Raw genomic sequence first — 23,267 nt, forward strand, 5'->3', positions numbered from 1 at the left:
TGTGTGTGCGAGTGTCTCGGGTGTGTGTGTGTGTGTGTGTGCGAGTGTCTGTGTGTGCGAGTCTGTGTGTGTGTGTATGTGAGTGTCTCTGTGTGTGTGTGTGTGTGTGTGTCTGTGTGTGAGTGTCTGTGTGTGTGTGTGTGTGTGGGTGAGACTGTGTGTGTGTGTGTGTGTGAGTGTCTCGGGTGTGTGTGTGTTTGTGTGTGTGTGTGTGTTTGTGTGTGTGTGTGTGTGTGTGGGTGAGACTGTGTGTGTGTGTGTGTGTGTGAGTGTCTCGGGTGTGTGTGTGTTTGTGTGTGTGTGTGTGTGTGTGGGTGAGACTGTGTGTGTGTGTGTGTGTGTGAGTGTCTCGGGTGTGTGTGTGTTTGTGTGTGTGTGTGTGTTTGTGTGTGTGTGTGTGTGTGTGGGTGAGACTGTGTGTGTGTGTGTGTGTGTGAGTGTCTCGGGTGTGTGTGTGTTTGTGTGTGTGTGTGTGTGTGTGGGTGAGACTGTGTGTGTGTGTGTGTGTGTGAGTGTCTCGGGTGTGTGTGTGTTTGTGTGTGTGTGTGTGTTTGTGTGTGTGTGTGTGTGTGTGGGTGAGACTGTGTGTGTGTGTGTGTGTGTGAGTGTCTCGGGTGTGTGTGTGTTTGTGTGTGTGTGTGTGTGTGTGGGTGAGACTGTGTGTGTGTGTGTGTGTGTGAGTGTCTCGGGTGTGTGTGTGTTTGTGTGTGTGTGTGTGTGTGTGTGCAGTGTTTATGTGTGTCAGTGTGTGTCGTTCACACATATTCATTACAGACTCTCTGACCTCTCTGGCCTTGCTTTTCACACCTGGCTAATAACCCTCCTCCCCGGCACTTCGGGGGTTAATCACGGGGCAGGTGTGCGCAACGCTGGCGTCCAAGCACTTTAACACACGGCTGTCTCCACGGCAACCGGGAAACGGGCGTGGGGGTCGTGGAAAAGCTTCAAAGGACATGTGGGAAATGAATATTTATTGCTCACATGTGTTAATAAAACTTAAGCTCTAGCGGGACAATAAAAGTGAGGAGCTTGAGTATCGAGTTGTGGCTTTCCTCCGGGAAATTCCTGACAGCCTTCTTGAAAACGGTCAAATCCCACTCTGATCCCAGATCCCAGTGTGTGCTAGCTAGCAGAACCACTACAGACCCACAGCATGACCTGCAAGGGAACGTCACAGTGCAGTGGAGCAGCTGTTGCACAGTGCAGACAGTGATCCTGATCCTGATACTGCAGCTCACTGTCTGGTAGGGATATGGTTAGGGGTACTGATATGATAGGGTTACCAGCAGTGTGGATTGTGTGTTCATACCATTTGGATACCATTAGTATGTCCAAATTTGAAAATGTTGCCGCTGACAGTTTTTTCATCCCATTGTAGCTGCCCTTGTGCTACCAGTGCCACTTATAATACAGAACAGGGTTGGCAATAAGACTCCTATGGCATAATAGCAGTTTCACCCATTCCAGGTTTTAATACAAGCTTAATTAATCACAGTGTATAGGTAACAAGCTCAGGCCTGTCTTATTAAACCAGGAATGGATCAAACTGCTGTGCAATGGGAGTCTTATTTCCATCTCTGTTCTGTACTCTTCCAATGACATTGCTTTGCCATTGTCGTGCCTCCGTCTGCATTGCCAATGAGGATCATTTGGTAAGGGTATAGCTGCCATTCTGTGGAGTCTTTTTTGAGAACAGCCTGAACTAAACTTGGTCCCTCTGTGGTTGGGTCTTTTGTCACTCATTAATATTTTTTTGCTCACGCAGATCTGTGATATATCCTCTCGGCATCTCACTCTCTGTGTCTATCTGTCTGTCTGTCTCTCTGTCTGTCTGTCCACAGGGACCTGAAGAAAAATCTGATCAGCACCATTCTCCCTGGAGCCTTGCAAGGACTGAGCGAGCTGCGCAGACTGTGAGTGAAGCTTCGGAGAGCACAGCAGAGTGAAAGCATAGGGAAGCATAGGAAGCATAGGGAAGCAGTGTAAAGCACAGACAGGCATGGTAAACTGTGGTGAATGCATACCAGAACCATGCTAAAAGCATGGGGGAAAACTGCAAAAATACTATGCACATTTACCATGGTCATCTTTTATAAGGGCACTGACACACAAACTCACTGACATAGAGTCACCAACACACTGTCACACACGCACACACCCACACGCCTTGACCGAGCCCTGACCTGTTTGAGTGCATATAATACTCACGCAATCTTTCCAAGGGTTTCTCTGTTTCTGAGTGCATATAATACTAACAAGGCTCTATGCTGAGTATCTGCAGCAGTACCCAGTACAGATACTGGCCCCTGATTACAACATCAAAATAGCACCACCTACAGGAGAACAAGGTGAACTGCTGTTAATCAGCCCCTATTCAAGCAGACAGGATTCATTTGATAAAGCATGTTTATTTTCCCATGCTTCTAAGTCTGATTTAAGCCTATGGGATGCTGCTAACCAATAGAATTTCTTAAACAAGGGTAGGACGGGCTCCCTCACTGCAGCAATCCCCACAACAGCCAGGACGTCACATGATTTTGTTCTGGGATAGTTAGTAAGCGTGGCAAAGAATAAAGCAGAAACGACACTGCAGAATCCCCTTCACTGTCAGTAAGACAGGTACGCAGGTTATATTGCATTGTACATCATCACAACCTTTACAACCAATCAGATCGCTGTGCTGCGTCGGCTATGCCTCGATACACTACAGTGTGTGATTACTATTGTGGATGAAATGGAACTAGTTTAAGTAGAAAAAAAAAACATTCCATCAATGCAACAACTGTGGAAACTACTGCAGAATAGAGGAGAGTAAAGCAACAAACACGGGTATCCGTGAAACAAAAGCAAAAGAAAGTAAACGAAACACGTTTGAAGGTATTGTTCTATAAAGTAATGATGTATAATAGCGATGATTTGTTTTGAAATGAGGTAATTCTCACCCTCGCTCCTCCTCCCCCCCTCTCCCTCTCTTCTCTCCCCTCTCCCCTCTCCCCTGTCCCAGGGACCTGTCCAAGAACAGGATAGGCTGCCTGTCTCCCGATGTGTTCCAGGGACTCCCCAACCTCACCAAGCTGTAAGGGCACCGCACTGCTGTAGACAGGAGCTGTGCTTTAGAATGGGTTGCAGTGGATCTGCTTGATCATGCAGTGTATGAAATAGGCGCAGGGCGACTGCTGATCTGACAGTCGAATAGTCGGCTCTTGTATTTGTTAATATTGGCAGCTCTGTTTGTTTATGTACTGTTTAAACACTTTGGTGTCTATTTTTCTAATTGCACTTTTTTAAAAGCCATTTATTCATGTTTTTATGACTATAAACACTCAATAGAGCAGAATTAAGAAATACTAAAAGAAACTAAAATTCAATGACAAACGTTTCCACTCCGTTTGAAGACATTGAAAAAGACTTGTTGGTAAGTTTCCTTTGGTATTTCTTTATTCATTAATGTTGTACAATTCATATATATGTTAATGGATTGCAACTGCACCTCTGTCTGAAACGTGACTGTAAGTCTGTTCTCTCCGCTCTTCTTCCTAATTGAAGACAATCAGAAAGACTTCCAGTTGAAACCCTGTCATTGACTTGATCAGGTTTCTTTCTGTGTGTTTGGTGGGTATGGATGAAGTACCTACAGTATTGGTTGGAATCTGGAGCAGCGTGTGTTTTTCTTGCAGGGATCTGTCTGGGAATATCTTCTCCTCCCTGGAGCAGGGGGTGCTGCAGGCACTGGTGTCCCTCAAGCTAGTGTGAGTACTGGGGGAGGAGGGGTACACAAATATAGGGCTGTATGGTCATATAATGCCATTCCACTAGCACTTGTATTCTCATTAGAAGGTGGAACACAAGTAGCGCTTTCTCTTATGGCTCGTGACCACAGCGTTATATAGAGGAGCACTGGAGCTGTTTGCTTATAATCTGGAGCAGGGGTGGCCAAAGCTGGCCCTTCCACTCCAGGGGCCGTTTAGCCACAACATTTAGTAGCTGGAGACGGGTATCAGCTATAGCCTGTTCAGGAGTTGAGTGGCACTGTTTTCTGCTCACGAAATGAAATGAATTCTCTCTTGGTGCTTTAATTGCTTCATGAGTACAGCCTATGGCGCAGATCGTATTGGGGAACCAGCAACTAAATGAAAATCCCTTTTTACTCCAATCTGCTGTTCTTCCCTGTAGAGAAATTGAATGTACCGAGGATAGATTGAAATGATCGAGTCCAAAAGCCCAGGCATCAATACGCTGAAAGAGGCTTGTGAAATTCCAGTTATGTCTCCAATCTGCCTTTAAAAGGTACCAGTGGCCTAAAAGCCAAATGTACTGGAAGACAGAACTTTATTTTATTTGTACTGTTTTGGATTTTTCTTTTGGCGTAGACACAGCATTCATCTCTCTAAATATATACCTGCAAAGAGGTCATGGAAAAACAGCACACCATTGAACTGGTCCTGGTCTCGGGTAGCTCTGTATAACAGCACACCATTGAACTGGTCCTGGTCTCGGGTAGCTCTGTATAACAGCACACCATTGAACTGGTCCTGGTCTCGGGTAGCTCTGTATAACAGCACACCATTGAACTGGTCCTGGTCTCGGGTAGCTCTGTATAACAGCACACCATTGAACTGGTCCTGGTCTCGGGTAGCTCCCTGTATAACAGCACACCATTGAACTGGTCCTGGTCTCGGGTAGCTCTGTATAACAGCACACCATTGAACTGGTCCTGGTCTCGGGTAGCTCTGTATATCAGCACACCATTGAACTGGTCCTGGTCTCGGGTAGCTCTGTATAACAGCACACCATTGAACTGGTCCTGGTCTCGGGTAGCTCCCTGTATAACAGCACACCATTGAACTGGTCCTGGTCTCGGGTAGCTCTGTATAACAGCACACCATTGAACTGGTCCTGGTCTCGGGTAGCTCTGTATAACAGCACACCATTGAACTGGTCCTGGTCTCGGGTAGCTCCCTGTATAATTCTTGTACTTATTTAAGAAGCTGAAGCTGTTTAATTACTGTAGTTATAGTAGATGTTGTCTATAGTAGCTGTATCCCAGCTCGCTAAACCACAGCATTTTATAACATTGGGAGAATGTCCTTCGATTGAAATGTTTATTCCGGCACACAGAGAAGACAGCTGGTTCTGTTTTCTAACACATCAGAGTCTGACAGTGCATGTAAAGGTCGAGTGTTCAGAGTTGCTGGTAGGTTGGAGCCTGTCCAGGTTGTCATGTCTTTTTGACTCTCCCCTCAGGGATTTCAACTCCCCGTTCCTGACCTGTGACTGTGCCCTGCGCTGGGTTCCTGGGTTCTTCCGCAGCAGGGCGGCACGCCTGTCCGAGGAGACGCTCTGTGCCTATCCCAGCAGCCTCCAGGGCAAACCACTGCGTGGGCTGAGAGAGAGCCAACTGCACTGTGGTGAGTGTGACAGTGAGCGACACAGAGACAGTGAGAGACACTGAGAGACAATGAGACACACTGAGAGACAGTGAGACACACTGAGAGACAGCGAGCGACACAGAGACAGCGAGACACACTGAGAGACAGTGAGACACACTGAGAGACAGTGAGTGACAATGAGAGACAGTGAGACACACTGAGAGACAGTGAGCGACACAGACAGCGAGACACACTGAAAGACAGTGAGCGACACAGAGACAGCGAGACACACTGAGACACACTAAAAGACAGTGAGCGACACAGAGACAGCGAGACACACAGAGAGACAGTGAGACACACAGAGACAGTGAGACACACTGAGAGACAGTGAGACTGTGGTCGAGCAGCTGTTGAGTGGCCTGTGTATGGTGATGTCACGGACCAGGAAGTACCAGAAACAAAACAATGGATGGGCGGGTGAAGCTGAATGCTACGGCACACAGCGTATTTATTAAATAATAAACAAAAGATTTAAAAAAACAACACAAAACACAACAAACAAAAAGGCGCGTTGGCCAAACAAAATAAATATCGTGCTGGTGTTAGCAGTTATATATAAGGTAAGTTTCGTTTCGTTTTTCTCTCTCTCTCTCCTCGCTCTCACTCCTAATACACTCTTCCCCATAGCGCGGACAGCTGGAGGCTTTTATATTCTGGCCGAGGGGTTAACTAGCTGTTAATTATCTTATTACCCCTCGGCCACAGTCTGCACGAGTTTAGTAAGGATGCGTGACTGTCAGCTAGTTAAATAATCAGTAGCTGATCAGTCACGCATCCTCACGGGGTTTTTAAAATATAAAAACAATAACAAATACGCGGCGCTTTGACCTGCGCCGCAAACAAAAATACAAATAATAATAAATAAATATATAGGGGCGCGACACTCCGCCACAGAGACACACTGAGAGACAGTAAGCGACACAGAGACAGTGAGACACACTGAGAGACAGTGAGACACACTTGCACTGAGACACACTGATAGAAACTGAGAGACATACACACTGAAAGACTGACACACTGAGAGACAAACACACTGGGAGACTGAAAGACACACAGAGACTCTGATACATCTTTATGAGAATCTGGAGAACATCATGTGTGAAAGGTGCTATAATTAACCCTAACCCTAACCCTAACCCAGGGTGAACCCCCCCCCCCCCCCCTCTCTGACGGAGCTGGGGAGCAGTATCCCAGTGTGAAAGGCGCTGTATTAACCCCCCCCCCCTCTCTCTCTGACGGAGCTGGGGAGCAGTGTCCCAGTGTGAAAGGCGCTGTATTAACCCCCCCCCCCCTTTCTCTCTGACGGAGCTGGGGAGCAGTGTCCCAGTGTGAAAGGCGCTGTATTAACCCCCCCCCCTCTCTTTCTCTGACGGAGCTGGGGAGCAGTGTCCCAGTGTGAAAGGCGCTGTATTAACCCCCCCCTCTCTCTCTCTGACGGAGCTGGGGAGCAGTATCCCAGTGTGAAAGGCGCTGTATTAACCCCCCCCCTCTCTCTCTGACGGAGCTGGGGAGCAGTGTCCCAGTGTGAAAGGCGCTGTATTAACCCCCCCCCCCCCCCTTTCTCTGTGACGGAGCTGGGGAGCAGTGTCCCAGTGTGAAAGGCGCTGTATTAACCCCCCCCTCTCTCTCTCTGACGGAGCTGGGGAGCAGTATCCCAGTGTGAAAGGCGCTGTATTAACCCCCCCCCTCTCTCTCTGACGGAGCTGGGGAGCAGTGTCCCAGTGTGAAAGGTGCTGTATTAACCGCCCCCCTCTTTCTCTGACAGAGCTGGGGAGCAGTGTCCCAGTGTGAAAGGCGCTGTATTAACCCCCCCCCCCCCCCTTTCTCTGTGACGGAGCTGGGGAGCAGTGTCCCAGTGTGAAAGGCGCTGTATTAACCCCCCCCTCTCTCTCTCTGACGGAGCTGGGGAGCAGTATCCCAGTGTGAAAGGCGCTGTATTAACCCCCCCCTCTCTCTCTCTGACGGAGCTGGGGAGCAGTATCCCAGTGTGAAAGGCGCTGTATTAACCCCCCCCTCTCTCTCTCTGACGGAGCTGGGGAGCAGTGTCCCAGTGTGAAAGGCGCTGTATTAACCCCCCCCCCTCTCTCTCTCTGACGGAGCTGGGGAGCAGTATCCCAGTGTGAAAGGCGCTGTATTAACCCCCCCCTCTCTCTCTCTGACGGAGCTGGGGAGCAGTGTCCCAGTGTGAAAGGCGCTGTATTAACCCCCCCCCCGTTTCTCTGACGGAGCTGGGGAGCAGTGTCCCAGTGTGAAAGGCGCTGTATTAACCCCCCCCTCTCTCTCTCTGACGGAGCTGGGGAGCAGTGTCCCAGTGTGAAAGGTGCTGTATTACCCCCCCCCCCCTCTTTCTCTGACAGAGCTGAGGAGCAGTGTCCCAGTGTGAAAGGCGCTGTATTAACCCCCCCTCTCTCTCTCTCCTCTCAGACGGAGTCCTGGAGCTGCACACTCTCTCCCTGCTGCCCTCGCTCCGGCAGGTCGTGTTCCAGGGGGATCGCTTACCTCTGCAGTGCACCGCCGCCCTGCTGGACAACAGCACGTCAGTACGCTGGCGGCACAACGGCCACAGCGTGACCTCCGACCCCGAGGCGGGGGTGTGGTTGGAGGACAGTGTGCTACACGACTGCACCCTCGTCACCAGGTGGGTAGGGGGTGCTGTAGGGAAGGAGGGCGGAACATTAATAACCTACTGACAACAACATACACAGCACCAAACAAAACCAATACAATTACTACCAGTGAATTAGCTGTACATTTACTTAAGGAGGCTGTGTAGTCTGGTGGTTAAAGAAAAGGGTTTGTAACCAGGAGGTCCCTCACTCACTGACTCACTGTGACCCTGAGCAAGTCACTTAACCTCCTTGTGCTCCGTCTTTCGGGTGAGATGTAATTGTAAGTGACTCTGCAGCTGATGCATAGTTCACACACCCTAGTCTCTGTAAGTCTCCTTGGATAAAGGCGTCTGCTAAATAAGCAAATAATAATAATAACTTAAGCATGCATGTCCAATATAATACTGTGTACGGAAGTGCATTAAACAGTCTTTCCTGTTGAAAACTTAAGACGTGTTAATTAATATATAGACCCTATGTTAATTAATACTGAGACAGTGAGACACACTGAGAGACAATGAGGCACATTGAGAGACACTGGGAGACTGAAAGACACACTGAGAGACGACAAACACATATTGACACACTGAGAGACACTGAGGCACACTGACAGACATTGAGAGCCTTCTACATAACTATGAACCCCAGCACTGCAGCCAGGCTCTCCACAATCTGCATGTCAATAGTTATGTAGAAGTCTTATTGGTGGGTCTTGTTTGGCCGTGTCCCACAGTGAGCTGATCCTGTCCAGCGTGCGCGTGGCAGCGAACGGGAAGTGGGAGTGCGTGGTGTCCACGGAGCGAGGGAACGTGTCCCGCAGCGTGGAGGTCGTGGTGCTGGATTCCAGCACCTCCTACTGTGTAGCTGAGAGAGTGACCAACAACAGGGGAGACTTCAGGTGAGAGAGAGAGAGAGAGAGAGAGAGAGAGAGAGAGAGAGAGAGAGAGAGAGAGAGAGAGAGAGAGAGAGAGATCATTCTCTCCCCAGCGCATCAGCATAAAATCCTAAAAAACAGCATGCTTTCCTTAAAAACTGATTTTGAACAAATAAAAGGATCATGAAATATAAATAAAAAAATATATAAAAAATATCAAAACAGTGTTTTTTTCTGTAAAAACAGATTAATACCAAATTAATAAAAACACTGTAAAACACTAAAATACAAAAGAAAATTAAAACTAGAAGATAAACTGGAGCTCACTCTCCTCACTCACTGAGTACAAGCTATCTCCCACACACCATCTCTCCTGAAAGCCCTCAAGGTTACTGACCATTTTAAAATAATTAAAATCCACATTTACCCGACTGACTACTAAAATACCAAATAATTTGACTACATCTTTTAGCCCTGCCTCTAAAATGTTTTTCCTGGATTTTAAAATAGCCAATTTTGCCTACCCTAAGACAAAATAAATTAAAACACTCCTAGTTCTTGTTTGAAAACTATAGGGGAACCCAAAAATATAAATCTCCTTACTGAAAGTCACCCCAAGAGCGTGCAGGAGGTGAAAGAGCGACCCCAGCCTGACACAGTCACTGAGCGTGTGGCACCATGTCTCCTCCTCCCACAGAAGCAGCACTCAGCGCTGATGCTGGGATCCACTCTGTGGAGGAACCTGCCTGTAGCCACTCTCTTGCTCTCCTGTTTAAGGGCAGTTTGTATAACACCCTCCATACCTGCTGTCTTTCTTCTTCTACCTATAAGCATTGCACTGCTCTTTGCCCAGTTTATTTTGACTATCACCGCTATGTCACCGGTGAACGCGGAGAGTCGCTGGGACAGTGTGGGAGAGACAGTCCACTTATAACTCTCCTCAGCGCATGTAGCAGAGGCTCGATAGCCAGAGAGTACAGCATCCCTGACATGGAGCAGCCCTGTCTGATTCCCCTCTGCACTTTAAAAGGAGCACTGAAGCCACCATTTATTTTCAGCACACTCTGAATGTCACTATACCTGAATCATGACTACAATACCAGGATTGAACCCAAACGCCTTCATTGTACTCCATGGATACTGGTGTTCCACCCTGTCAAAAGCCTTTTCCTGGTCTAGAGAAATCAGACCAGTATTGAAACCCAATAGCCTAGAGACGTCCAAAGCATCTTGAATCAGAAACATATTGTCGTAGATTGACCTGTTAGGCACACAGTACGTTTGATCAGAGTGTATCACATGCCCCAGCTCCTCTTTCAGTCTATTGGCCATTGCCTTAGATATTATTTTATATTCTGCACACAGGCAACAGGTCTCAACAAGTGCTGTTATTCTTAGTTGGTAAAACATATATGTGTTGAAACAGCCAGAAATATAAAGCGACATTCTGTACTTTTGCCTCATATTCATCTTTTAATTGTATTTTCATATTACTTGAGTGTACAGCAAAAATAGCAATTTTGACTTCTGTCTCAATGCTTATGGAGGGCACTGTAATTCTTGCTTGGGACGTCCGTGCAAGGATGAGAACTGGCAGCAGTTCACATTCTTCTGTGGGCAGGAGCAACACAGCAGAGTCCTCTTTAGGGACCTGTGGTAGGTCGCTGTATAACCGCTGTGTGCCATCCTCCTTGTCCTGCAGCTCACTGGAGAACAGCTAGGAGTAAATCTCTACGACTCTCCCACAGATCTCCCCCGGCTCCCGTAGCTCATGCCCTGATGCTGAGTGCAGGCAGTGGATCAGCTTCCTCTGGCCCAGATTCTTCTCCAGACCAAAGAAATACTGTGTGGGGGCATCCACCTGTGACACACTCTGGAACCTGGATCGAATGAGCGCCCCCTGTACTTTAGTGTCATTCAGTGGTGCTTTTTTAGCTTTGAGGTCTGCAATCTGCCTGCTATTTGGAGTGGACTCCAGGTCATGTTGGAGATCCACGAGATCAATCTCTAGGGCTCTCTCTGACTCACTGATGCTCATTGTGACACTCACAGTGTACTGCTGACAGAACTGGCAGATCTGCAGTTTCCCAACATCCCACCACTGCCTAAGGGAAATAAAATAATTAATTTGTTCTCTCCACCTCTCCACAAAATAAAATATTCCTTAAAATGTACATGATATGTTAAGAGTGTGTTAATACCAATTTGAGCTCCTTGGCTTTAGGGATGGGATTAAAACAGTACAGATTACAAGACAGTGGTCTGATATTCCTGTGGGAGTTATAAAACAAGATGGAACAATGCTACAGTGGTGGTGTGGCAAAGTGGTTTGCAGTGCGCAGGTGTAGAAGTGATGCAGTGCTCAAGAGAATGGCAACAACAATGATACTGGTGAAATGATGGTTTATTTTCTAATCCAAAGTCACTTGACAACAGTAAATAATAAAAATAACAAACAATGCGTATTGCTCAGTGAAACCACAGGGTTCAGTCCTGAAACAATAAACACAGTCCTTAATACACACACAATACACAAACACGGTCACCAGTCCAAAGTGAGTGCTGTAGTGCTCGTGGTGCAAATACAATTAATCATGAAACAAGTGCAGTGATATCCAGGTTTTTGCTGGCCTGTAGCTACAGCTCCGGATCGTGTTAGCCATCTAATAACAACAAACAAGTATATAATTAGACACGACAAAACAAACACAACACTCACGATATATAACACGGTTCTCCTTCCGGGTTAACGTTAACCATAACAAAGGAACAGATCACCTCGCTACGTCCCCTTATATACCGTCAATCATATACCGTCCATCACGACCCCTTGGTTAACGAGTGCAACCGCTCCTCCAATCTGTGGATGCCACATCGTTTCCCTTCCGGGACGATGATTTAGTGTACCGGAGCTCTGCCTCCTTTCTAGATGGCCAATTTCCGCCTAATTGTCTGGCCATCCAGTCCAGGGCACTCTGTTCCCTTTACAAAGCGCCCTCACAGGTCGGGAGGGAGATTTATCACGAAGAATCATTCTGCCTCTGTCACAGGTGTTTAAAACAATAAAACCGATCTAATCTAGCTAGGGAGAGGGTGGTATCCCTGATCTGCATCCTGGTATACTGCTTTTTGTCACCATTAAAATTCCTCCACACATCTTCTAACTCTCACTTTTCCACAATCCTACGCATCTCCCTGGCAAACTGGGCATGGTTATTATGATTTCTATCTAACTTATCATTAGGAGTGCAATTAAAATCTCCTCCAAGAAAAATATATTCTTCAGAGTTAAAATATGACAGTGTTGTATTATTCAAAGTTAAAAAAAAACTCCATTCTCTCCCTTCTATCTGTAGGCACATAAACATTGATAAAAACTAATACATTTTGATCCACTACAGCTTTCACTGCAAGCAGTCGTTCCTTAATGATCTCATCTACTATGAGAGAATGGGGTTTAAAACCTTCCGAAAATAAAGCTGCTATTCCTGCACTCGAAGAAGACCCGTGATTTTAAATAACATCCCCCTTCCATTCAAATCACTATGCGTTTCCTGTAAAAAGGCAACATCAATGTTTTTTGTTTTAAATATTCAAAAACAGCAGCTCTTTTCAGAATGGAAAAACAGATAGAAAAAAGAAAAAAGTGTGCGATCCATCCATTTTAACTTGCAGGTTTTGAACTACACCTTATCTTATTTAAAATATTCTTTATCCACCACTCTAAAATGTTCAATGCCCGAACCTTTCTTCATCATGTGCTTAGCTGAATTTACAACTGCAGAGTAGAGTAACTATGTCTTCACAACATCTACTGTACACCAGAGAGACTAGAACTAGAGTCCAGCTAAGAGAATCACAAGCAGTAGGGTTTCAGGTAGGAACACAGCCTGGAGAGAGAGAGAGACTGCAGAGTAGAAAATGAGGTCATCGCATCATCTAAACCATAGAGTACGTCCTACTTAAGTCTCTCTTTGTATTAGTGCTGCGCTTTTGAGATGTACGCCCTGCCCCCCTCTGCCTCCCTCCCCCTCTAATTTTCTGCCTCTTGCTCTGATTCTGTGCACCCTCTCCCCCTCCCTGATTCTCTCCCTCTCTGATTCTCTGCCTCTCGCTCTGTTTCATCCTCAGGTGGCCTCGCACTCTGGCCGGCATCACCGCCTTCCAGCCCTGCCTGCAGTACCCCTTTGGGTCTACCTCAACGAACGGGGGCGCCAGTGAGAAGAGGGCCCTGCGACACTGCAACAGGGAGGGGAGGTGGGAGGAGGGGGACTATGGGCAGTGCCTGTATACCAGCGACATCACGAGGGGGCTGTACACCTTCGTCCTGGTGAGTGAGAGGAGAGGGAGAGGGAGAGGGAGAGAGTCCTGTCTTGTTTTACTGTTGGTATGATTGTTTTGACTGTTTGTCCTGTTTGAGTGACAATGTTATTTGTTACCCCATTCTCCTTCCGGCACCCCCATGTTGATGAGATGTATATCTCAAGGGTTCTATCATGGGTAAATAAATGAATTTGAGACATTTGGAAGTAAGCGTGCGGCTGTATTTCAGAGCCTGACCCCTGTCTCTCTCCTCTCTCTTAACCCCGTCCTCCCCAGATGCCGATCAACGCCTCGAACGCTCTGACGCTGGCCCTCCAGCTGCGCGTGTACACGGCCGAGGCCGCGAGCTTCACAGACACTGTGGACGTGCTGTACGTGGCACAGATGATGGAGAAGTTCATCGGATACGCGGAGCAGATACGAGAGGTGAGTGGGGCAAGCGGGCAGATATGAGAGGGAGGGGAATAGTAGATGTACGTCAGGGTGAGGGGAAAGTGAGTGTGGAAATAGTGACAGAAGTGAGGGTGAAGGTCAGGAGAAGTGAAAGCAGAGGGAAGTGGTGACGGAAGTGAAGGTGTGGTGGCAGATGTGAGGTAAGGGGGAAGATCTGGTGACAGATGCATCAGGTGGTTGGGGGGGAGGGGGGTAACCAGGGGTGGAAAAGGGCAGATAGCAGTGAGGGAAGAGAGATATGAGAGGTGTGAGGAGGGGCAGCGCACTAGGGGAGGTACAGAGGGGGTATATCTCTCTCCCTCTCTCTCTCACTCTCTCTTTCCCCCTCTCTCTCCTTCTAGCTCTCGGAGGTGATTGTGGACATGGTCAGTAACATGCTGCAGGTAGATGAGCTGGTGCTGTGGAGAGCGCAGAAGGAGGAGCGAGCCTGCAGCTCCATTGTCCAATCACTGGAGAGGATCGCAGGGCTGCGGCTGCACCGCAACGCGCAGGACCTGAGCATGGTACAGGGGTCGGGGGTAGTGGTACAGTCCAGAAAGGGGGGGGGGCGGGGGGGGATTGGGATGGGGAGTACAATGCAGCAGTGTGGAGTAGTGGTTAGGGCTCTGGACTCTTGACCGGAGGGTCGTGGGTTCAATCCCTGGTAGGGGACACTGCTGCTGTACCCTTGAGCAAGGTACTTTACCTAAATTGCTCCAGTAAAAACCCAACTGTATAAATGGGTAATTGTATGTAAAAATAATGTGATATATTGTAACAATTGTAAGTCGCCCTGGATAAGGGTGTCTGCTAAGAAATAAATAATAATAATAATAATAATACAATGTTACATATGCAATACAATAGGATATGCTCACAAACAATACAATTTAATACACTACAATGTAAAATAGTACAGTATGTATATTCCCAGTTTAATACAATACAACACAGTACAGTATATTCCCAGTGTAATACAATAGGATATAATAGCAATTCTGACAAATCTATACCTGCGCTCACTTTATGCGTTTACTCTCCTGCTCATGTATTTTCATTTCCTGTGATTATTGTATTTCCTGCTTGTATTTTCTGTTTTAGCCATGTGAAGTGCTTTGAGGCATTGCTTTTGTGAATGGCGCTATATTAAATAAAGGTTGATTGATTGATTGACTTTCTTACACGTGATCTATAATGCCCCTCTCAGAGCTCCAGGAACATCGCTCTGGAAGCATACCTGATCAAGCCGTCTCGCTACACGGGGCTGAGCTGCACCGCGTTCCAGCGGCGGGACGGGACAGGACGGGCTCACGAGCAGCATCTCCGATTCCGCTGCACGATTGGAGCAAACAACGCATCCCTGCACGACTTCCCTGTCAAGGTACGCTGCCCCAAGCCCCTCCCCTGTCAAGGTACACTGTGCCAAACCTCTTCCTCAGAAAAAAAACAATTGATACACTTGTAACCTTTAATACAAAATATAACACAGTACAGTAATACAGTACAGTACAGCATGCTCCCAGTGAAATACAGTACAGCATGCTCCCAGTGAAATACAGTACAGCATGCTCCCAGTGTAATACAGTACAGCATGCTTCCAGTGCAATACAGTACAGCATGCTCCCAATATAATACAGTACAGTACAGCATGCTCCCAGTGTAATACAGTACAGCATGCTCCCAGTGTAATACAGTACAGCATGTTCCCAGTGTAATACAGCACAGTACATCATGCTCCCAGTGTAATACAGCACGGTACAGCATGCTCCCAGTGTAATACAGTACAGCATGCTCCCAGTGTAATACAGCACAGTACATCATGCTCCCAGTGTAATACAGCACAGTACAGCATGCTGTACTGTACTGTATTACACTGGGAGCATGCTGTACTGTATTACATTGAGAGCATGCTGTACTGTACTGTATTACACTGGGAGCATGCTGTACTGTATTACACTGGGAGCATGCTGTACTGTATTACATTGGGAGCATGCTGTACTGTATTACACTGGGAGCATGCTGTACTGTACTGTATTACATTGGGAGCATGCTGTACTGTATTACACTGGGAGCATGCTGTACTGTTTTAAACTGGGAGCATGCTGTACTGTGCTGTATTACACTGGGAGCATGCTGTACTGTACTGTATTACATTGGGAGCATGCTGTACTGTATTACACTGGGAGCATGCTGTACTGTATTAAACTGGGAGCATGCCGTACTGTACTGTATTACACTGGGAGCATGCCGTACTGTATTACACTGGGAGCATGCTGTACTGTATTACACTGGGAGCATGCCGTACTGTACTGTATTACACTGGGAGCATGCTGTACTGTACTGTATTACACTGGGAGCATGCTGTACTGTATTACATTGGGAGCATGCTGTACTGTATTACACTGGGAGCATGCCAAACATTAGTAAAAGCAACAATCACAGTACATCATACAATAAATATAAGACGTTTGCTCAATTGGCACGCTGCACCAGTAACCCTGGCCATAATGGTTTTGTTTTTTTGTTTGCAATTGCACACAGTGACAACCGTTATCGCTGTATCGTCATTCTTTTTCAACTGTATATTTACTTACATAAAACATATCTACTGCTTTTACATTTTGTAAAATAACTATTTAAAAGATGTAAAAGATTTAAAAGATCTATGTAAAAGATTTCTGTGGTGTCAAATTTGAGAATTTACAACCTGCTTTTCCCCAATGTATGAAGAGGGGTAACATACCACAGTATGACCCGTCAGAATTTAAACCTGCATTTCCCCACAGTTTGAAGATTAAAATAGTATTTAAAAAAACAAACAAAAAAACAAAAAACAGTGCATCAAACAAAGAATACATAGTTGAGATACGAGTATGTGACAGTGAAATATATTTTTGGTATTTATGACAAGGGAAAGGTTTGACTATCAAAACAGAGTGGGACATTTGCGTTAAAGTTCAATGCACAAATACACGTGTTGCCGCCAGTGACACCTGCAAAAGACCTTGCACTGCACATTAACACTGAAAAGCTGTACATCTTTTTAGAAAAGACGTAAGCCGAAAGTGCTTGGTTATGTAATTTCAACCTATTTTAGGCTCGCAGACCCCTGACCCCGAGTGTAAAGTATGAAAGATTGTGGCCATTTCTCCATTTAGTACAGGAGATGACGGTCAGTAAAATGCTACGAGCATCAGGCTAACGATCCCTTCCTCCCCGCGTGTCCCGCTGACACATCCATAGCTGACCACAATTACATTTGATCCTCCATGGGACAGACTTACTGTTTTTGATCAGCGTTCTGTTCCCAGGGTACTTGAATAAAGCAGCTCAGCAGCATAAACAGCCAACCATGAACGTGTAGATAATAACGGCTACAGTTAGCACTGCTCAATTACTTGGGGCGGGGCCGTCCTTGCAAATCAAACTGACTGGCTTTCCAAAGTGCCACTCAGAGGGCGTGCAAAAAAAAAAACGCAGGTAACTGTTCACTTGGCGTGCCATCAAATTCGACTCTGTGTGCCACTCTGGGCACGCGTGCCATAGGTTCGCCATCGCTGGCCTAGACCCTGATACGCCGCAGCTGCATTTTTAGAGCATTTTACAGCACTGGGGAATGCATCTGGGTTGCATCAACCACTTATCCCTGGCATAGCCATGGATGTATGAGTGTGGCAAAGTGGTAATGACGTGCAGGTGAGTGCAGTGCAGAAGAATCACACAGACAAACGTTGGTACAGGTGCAAGGGTGTTTATTTAAATTAATAAATGTCCAGAGCCTCAAGGCAAAACCTGTAACTAATAATAATGCTGGAAGTGATACAGCGGCGTGTATCACTTCTCGTTATAATCCTACGGGTTTGACCCGCAACCCCAAAGTCCCGTTCCGACACCCACACTAAACACAAACACAAAGACAGTGCGTGATTCAAGTGCTAAAAGGTGCAAAACAAAAGACAGTTCCAGTAGTGAAAAGGTGAGTGGTGAAGTCCGGGTTTGTCGCTGGCCTGCGGCTGCAGCTCCGGATCGTGCTCAGTAATCTTTAGTGAGACAACAACACACAAGACACACAGTGTTAGAACACAGACACAAAACACTCACGGTCGATCTCACAAAACGGGCTCCTTCTTGGTCATATAATTTAACCATATGCAAAGGAACAGATCACTCAAGCCATGCCCCCTATTTATACCCTTGCCCATGACCCCGAGGTTAACGAGCGCATCCGCTCCTCCAGTCCTCGGATGCCACGCCGCTTACCGTCTGGGTCACTGAGCTCGGGTGCCATAGCTCCGCCCCCTTCCGAACTGACCGACTTCCATCTACCCTACGGAATAAATTGTCGTGCCATTTCATTAAGGGTACTCTGTTCCTCGTACACCGTGCTCTCACAGGTCGAAAGGGAGATCTAACACTAAGACTCATTTGATCGCTGTCACATATCCCACCGCTCAGAGTGGAGCCGAAGGAACACTCGGCTAAACCTACCTTTCCCATTACTCCCCCCTCCCGGGAAAAATAATCCGCATTTTGGTGGTCTTTCCCTGCACGGTGTACCATATGGTACATGAAGGGCTGCAATGCCAGATACCACCGAGTTATCCGGGCATTGCTGTCCTTCATTGTGCTTAACCACTTGAGTGGGGCGTGGTCAGTGACAAGATCAAATGAGTGTCCCAGCAGGTAGTATCTTAAAGAGTGAGTAGCCCATTTAATGGCCAAACACTCTTTTTCGACGACGGAGTAGTTGCGCTCCCGAGGGAGCATTTTTTTACTTATGTACAGAACAGGGTGTTCTACTCCGCCTACCATTTGAGACAGGACTGCACCCAAGCCGACATCCGAAGCATCGGTGTGGAGGATGAATCTCTTAGTGAAGTCTGGCGTGATGAGAGCAGGGGCCTGGCAAAGTCTCTGCTTAACAGTATTAAACGCCCCCTGACATTCTTCTGACCATTTAATTGAATTTGGTGCGCTCTTTTTGGTGAGGTCAACTAAGGGATTAACCACTGTGGCATACTCGGGGATAAAGCGGCGGTAATAACCGGCTAACCCCAGTAGCGACCTCACTTGAGCCTTGGTTTTGGGGATTGTCGCGTCTACCAAGGCCTGGACCTTGGAGACAACGGGTTTCACCCTGCCATTCCCCATTACAAATCCCAAATATTGCGTTTCTTTTTTGGCAAACGCACATTTTCGCAAGTTAGCTGTCAGCCGGGCTGCCCTTAGAGACTGAAGGACGGCTGTGATCCTAGCCAAATGCTCTCGCCAGGTGGAGCTGTAAATGACCACATCATCAATATACTCTGCCGCATATTCACGATGTGGGTGTAAAACCTGGTCCATCAGTCTCTGGAAGGCAGCAGGCGCACCATGTAACCCAAACGGCATGGTTGTAAAATGAAACAGCCCCTCTGGTGTTGAAAATGCGGTTTTCTCTCTAGAACTACGAGTTAACGGGATCTGCCAATATCCCTTCGTCAGATCCAGAGTGGAGATGAACCTCGCCGTCCCCAGTCTATCTAGGAGTTCGTCGACCCGAGGCATGGGATACGCATCAAACTTGGCAATAGCGTTTACCTTGCGGAAATCAACGCAGAAGCGGTTGGTGCTGTCCTTTTTGGCCACTATCACAATTGGACTGCACCACTCGCTCCTGGAAGGCTCAATCACCCCAAGTTCGAGCATGTCCCATACCTCTTTGCGAACGCCACTCCGTCGACTTTCCGGGATCCGATAAGGTCTCTCTCGCACTGTGACACCTGGGGGAGAGATAATGTCATATTCAGCAAGGTTAGTTCTACCGGGCGTGTTAGAAAAAACATCGCTAAATTCCTCAATTAACCTCCGTAGTTCACGTTGCTGATCAGGAAGTAACTGTTCCCCCATCGAAATGTTCTTTGTGCCAGAGGGTTCTAGCTCGGGCCCTAAATCATCCTCTATATTGCCTGGGGCTATGAATAACACCTCTCTTGCCTGCCAGGGCTTTAATAAATTTATGTGATAAATTTCTTTTTTGTTACGGCGATCGGGCTGTTTAATTTCGTAATTCACCTTTCCTATAGCCCGAATCACCTCATATGGCCCTTGCCATTTAGCACATAGTTTGGATTCCGCTGAGGGAAGTAGCAGCATTACCTTGTCTCCAGGTCGAAAAGTTCGGATTAATGCATTTTGATTGTAATGCTGCTGTTGTCGATGCTGAGCCGATCTGAGATTGTCTTGGGCCAAACGACCGACCAAATCTAGGCGATCTCTCAGTAGGAGCACATGCTGCACTACATTTTTGGACGAGCCTTTGTGCTCCTCCCACCCCTCTCTCAACAGATCGAGAATGCCGCGAGGCTGTCGGCCGTACAAGAGCTCGAAGGGGGAGAACCCTGTCGAACTCTGCGGCACCTCTCTCACTGCAAAAAGGAGGTAGGGAAGAAGCGATGCCCAATGTTTTTGCTCTTGATTCACAAATCGTCTCAGCATCGCCTTTAGAGTCTGATTAAAACGTTCCACCAAACCGTCCGTCTGTGGATGGTAAACCGACGTTCTGATGGGACGTATTTTTAGTAATTTATATACCTGCTGTAGCGTATTTGACAAGAAATTAGTTCCATGATCAGTCAATATCTCGTTGGGGATCCCTACTCTTGCCATAATCTGCACTAGTTCTTTGGCTATCGCAGCAGCACTAGTGGACCTCAATGGAACTGCCTCTGGGTATCGCGTTGCGTAATCTACCACCACTAAGATATGCGTATACCCGGAGTCAGAAGGTAGCAAAGGGCGACTATGTCCACTGCGATGCGTTCAAAGGGGGTGGAAATAATCGGCAGTGGGACCAAAGGGGCGGGGCGCACTCGACCCGGCGCTACTCGCTGGCAGTCTGGGCATGTGGCTACATATTTCGACACTTCCTTATAAAGACCTGGCCAAAAGAATCGAGCCAATATCCGTTCCCTTGTCTTGTCAACTCCGAGGTGCCCCGCAAAAGGGATATCATGCGCCAGCCTCATGACCTCCAGTCGACAAGACGGGGGAACCAATAATTGTGTTACAGGATGTCCTGTGCCCGCGGCCAGGTTTACCCTATATAGTAATTGCCCCTTGATAATGAAGTGTGGAAATACTAGTGCCCCAGCGCCTTCAACATCCTTACCTTCAATGGACCGGACCTGTCCCCAAATGTGCACCAGTGATGGGTCATTGTTCTGCTCCCACATTAGGTTCACATTTGAGTGCCACATGTCCGGTATATTGAGCGGGGCGGGAGTAACATCTGCCCTTGATGGCCCAGTAACCTCGCCCTCTCGGTCACACTGCGTTCCGACCCCCTTCGACTGACGTTTTTCACCGTTATAACAGGCTCCCACCAGCCCCCAGCCTTGTCTCATTAACGCTCCCTCCCATTTCCGCAGCCTTCTCTCTTTGTTTGTTTTTTTCGGCCGGAACAGGGAAGAGAACATTTCCGCTTGAAAGGGAAAAACATTACCAATCATTTCCCCTTCTACTTTTTCTGCCACATTTGCGTGTATGGCCGGGACTGCCCTTAATTTCAATAAATCTTTATAGTTGGGCCAGTCCCGACCCAGAATAACGGGATGTGGTAACCTTTCCGCTACCCCAACTACCAGGGAACATTTAATCGGACCGACCGATAAATATGCTTTTACTGTGGGGTATGTTGCCGTGTCTCCATGGATACAGGAGATCGCCACCTGACCTTGTGGCTGCCACACCATACCGCCTAAGAGAGATGCTCTAATTAAGGTTTGACCACACCCTGTGTCCACTAATGCATGGGTTTTCACATTTCCAAAAATCACCTTAACAATACAAGGCCCCTCCCGACCATTTTTCCCTCGTTTACCCGCTTCAGATGCCAGATTACAGACGGCCACGTCACATTCCATCGCAGATGGGCATGACCTAGCCTGATGTCCCGGCTGGCGGCACCTAAAACAGGTAGGGGGAAAGGAGGGCACAGTATTAAATGGTCTGTCCCGCTGCTGGTATGGCAACGGGGCAGGGGCAGCACCTCTACCCCAGCTGGGGGCCAACCTTGGTCTCCATGAAGAGGAGGCAAGGTCGCCCATTGGGGTTGGTGCTCTCGGAGGTCGTTGAACCGGTCCTGGTGGTGGGGCTGGCGGAGCAGAGAGAGGAGGTGGGGCTCGGCCGCTCCGTTGAGGTAACGGGGTGAGTAGCCCGGTCTGGGCGGATACCAGGGAGTCCTCGAAGTCCTCAGCGAGCTTGACTGCCTGTTCCAGGGTGTCGGGGTTGTGGCGCCGTATCCATCCTTGGGTCTCGGCGCCGACCACATGACAAAACTGCTCAATAACGATGGCCTCCCCCATCTGGGCAGTTGTTTTTAGCGCCGGGGTGAGCCAGTGTATCATGTGGTCACAGAGTTTCTGCGCGACCACCCTGGGGCGTACGTTCGGGGACCTCCTGAACCTCACTCGGTGCGTTTCCTCCGTAATATTAAGACGGCGGAGAATAGCCAGCTTTACCAGGTCATATTGAGCGGCGTCGTCATCCCCCATCGCCTGGTAGGCTGCCTGCGCTTCCCCAATCAGGCAGGGTCCCAGCTGGCTTGCCCAGAACTGTCGGGGCCATGACGCGGTGGTCGCCAGCCGCTCAAATGCCACCAGGTATGCCTCTGGATCATCATCCGCCGTCATTTTATGCGTCCGTGCTTTGGGCGCTACGAAGCCGCGTTCCGCTGATGCTGTGGGAGGTATTGCCAGCCCGACCCTCTCGATCAGCGCAGTGTACCTCTCCTCTCTCCGTCTTTCCTCCACCTCCCGTCTGCTGTCCAGCTGCTCCAGCAGCGCCGACAGTGTTGCGTAGTCCATCTCTACTTCTGACAACCACGTGTGGCAAAGTGGTAATGACGTGCAGGTGAGTGCAGTGCAGAAGAATCACACAGACAAACGTTGGTACAGGTGCAAGGGTGTTTATTTAAATTAATAAATGTCCAGAGCCTCAAGGCAAAACCTGTAACTAATAATAATGCTGGAAGTGATACAGCGGCGTGTATCACTTCTCGTTATAATCCTACGGGTTTGACCCGCAATCCCAAAGTCCCGTTCCGACACCCACACTAAACACAAACACAAAGACAGTGCGTGATTCAAGTGCTAAAAGGTGCAAAACAAAAGACAGTTCCAGTAGTGAAAAGGTGAGTAGTGAAGTCCGGGTTTGTCGCTGGCCTGCGGCTGCAGCTCCGGATCGTGCTCAGTAATCTTTAGTGAGACAACAACACACAAGACACACAGTGTTAGAACACAGACACAAAACACTCACGGTCGATCTCACAAAACGGGCTCCTTCTTGGTCATATAATTTAACCATATGCAAAGGAACAGATCACTCAAGCCATGCCCCCTATTTATACCCTTGCCCATGACCCCGAGGTTAACGAGCGCATCCGCTCCTCCAGTCCTCGGATGCCACGCCGCTTACCGTCTGGGTCACTGAGCTCGGGTGCCATAGCTCCGCCCCCTTCCGAACTGACCGACTTCCATCTACCCTACGGAATAAATTGTCGTGCCATTTCATTAAGGGTACTCTGTTCCTCGTACACCGTGCTCTCACAGGTCGAAAGGG

At 47.9% G+C, this 23,267-nt stretch overlaps 1 protein-coding gene across 1 annotated transcript in view; it reads left to right on the forward strand.

The window, feature by feature from the left end:
• Positions 1-23,267, forward strand: part of LOC131721009 (adhesion G protein-coupled receptor A2-like) — a 93,438-nt gene that overhangs the window by 48,096 nt on the left and 22,075 nt on the right. Inside the window, exons 3-12 of the mRNA XM_059013795.1 lie at positions 1,842-1,913; positions 3,005-3,076; positions 3,678-3,749; positions 5,245-5,408; positions 7,854-8,067; positions 8,772-8,936; positions 13,044-13,242; positions 13,512-13,661; positions 14,030-14,191; positions 14,875-15,048. Of these exons, the coding sequence (XP_058869778.1) occupies positions 1,842-1,913; positions 3,005-3,076; positions 3,678-3,749; positions 5,245-5,408; positions 7,854-8,067; positions 8,772-8,936; positions 13,044-13,242; positions 13,512-13,661; positions 14,030-14,191; positions 14,875-15,048 (1,444 nt within the window). The remainder of the gene's footprint in view (positions 1-1,841; positions 1,914-3,004; positions 3,077-3,677; positions 3,750-5,244; positions 5,409-7,853; positions 8,068-8,771; positions 8,937-13,043; positions 13,243-13,511; positions 13,662-14,029; positions 14,192-14,874; positions 15,049-23,267) is intronic.

The sequence above is a fragment of the Acipenser ruthenus genome, chromosome 46, assembly GCF_902713425.1.
Source record: "Acipenser ruthenus chromosome 46, fAciRut3.2 maternal haplotype, whole genome shotgun sequence".
NCBI lineage: Eukaryota > Metazoa > Chordata > Actinopteri > Acipenseriformes > Acipenseridae > Acipenser > Acipenser ruthenus.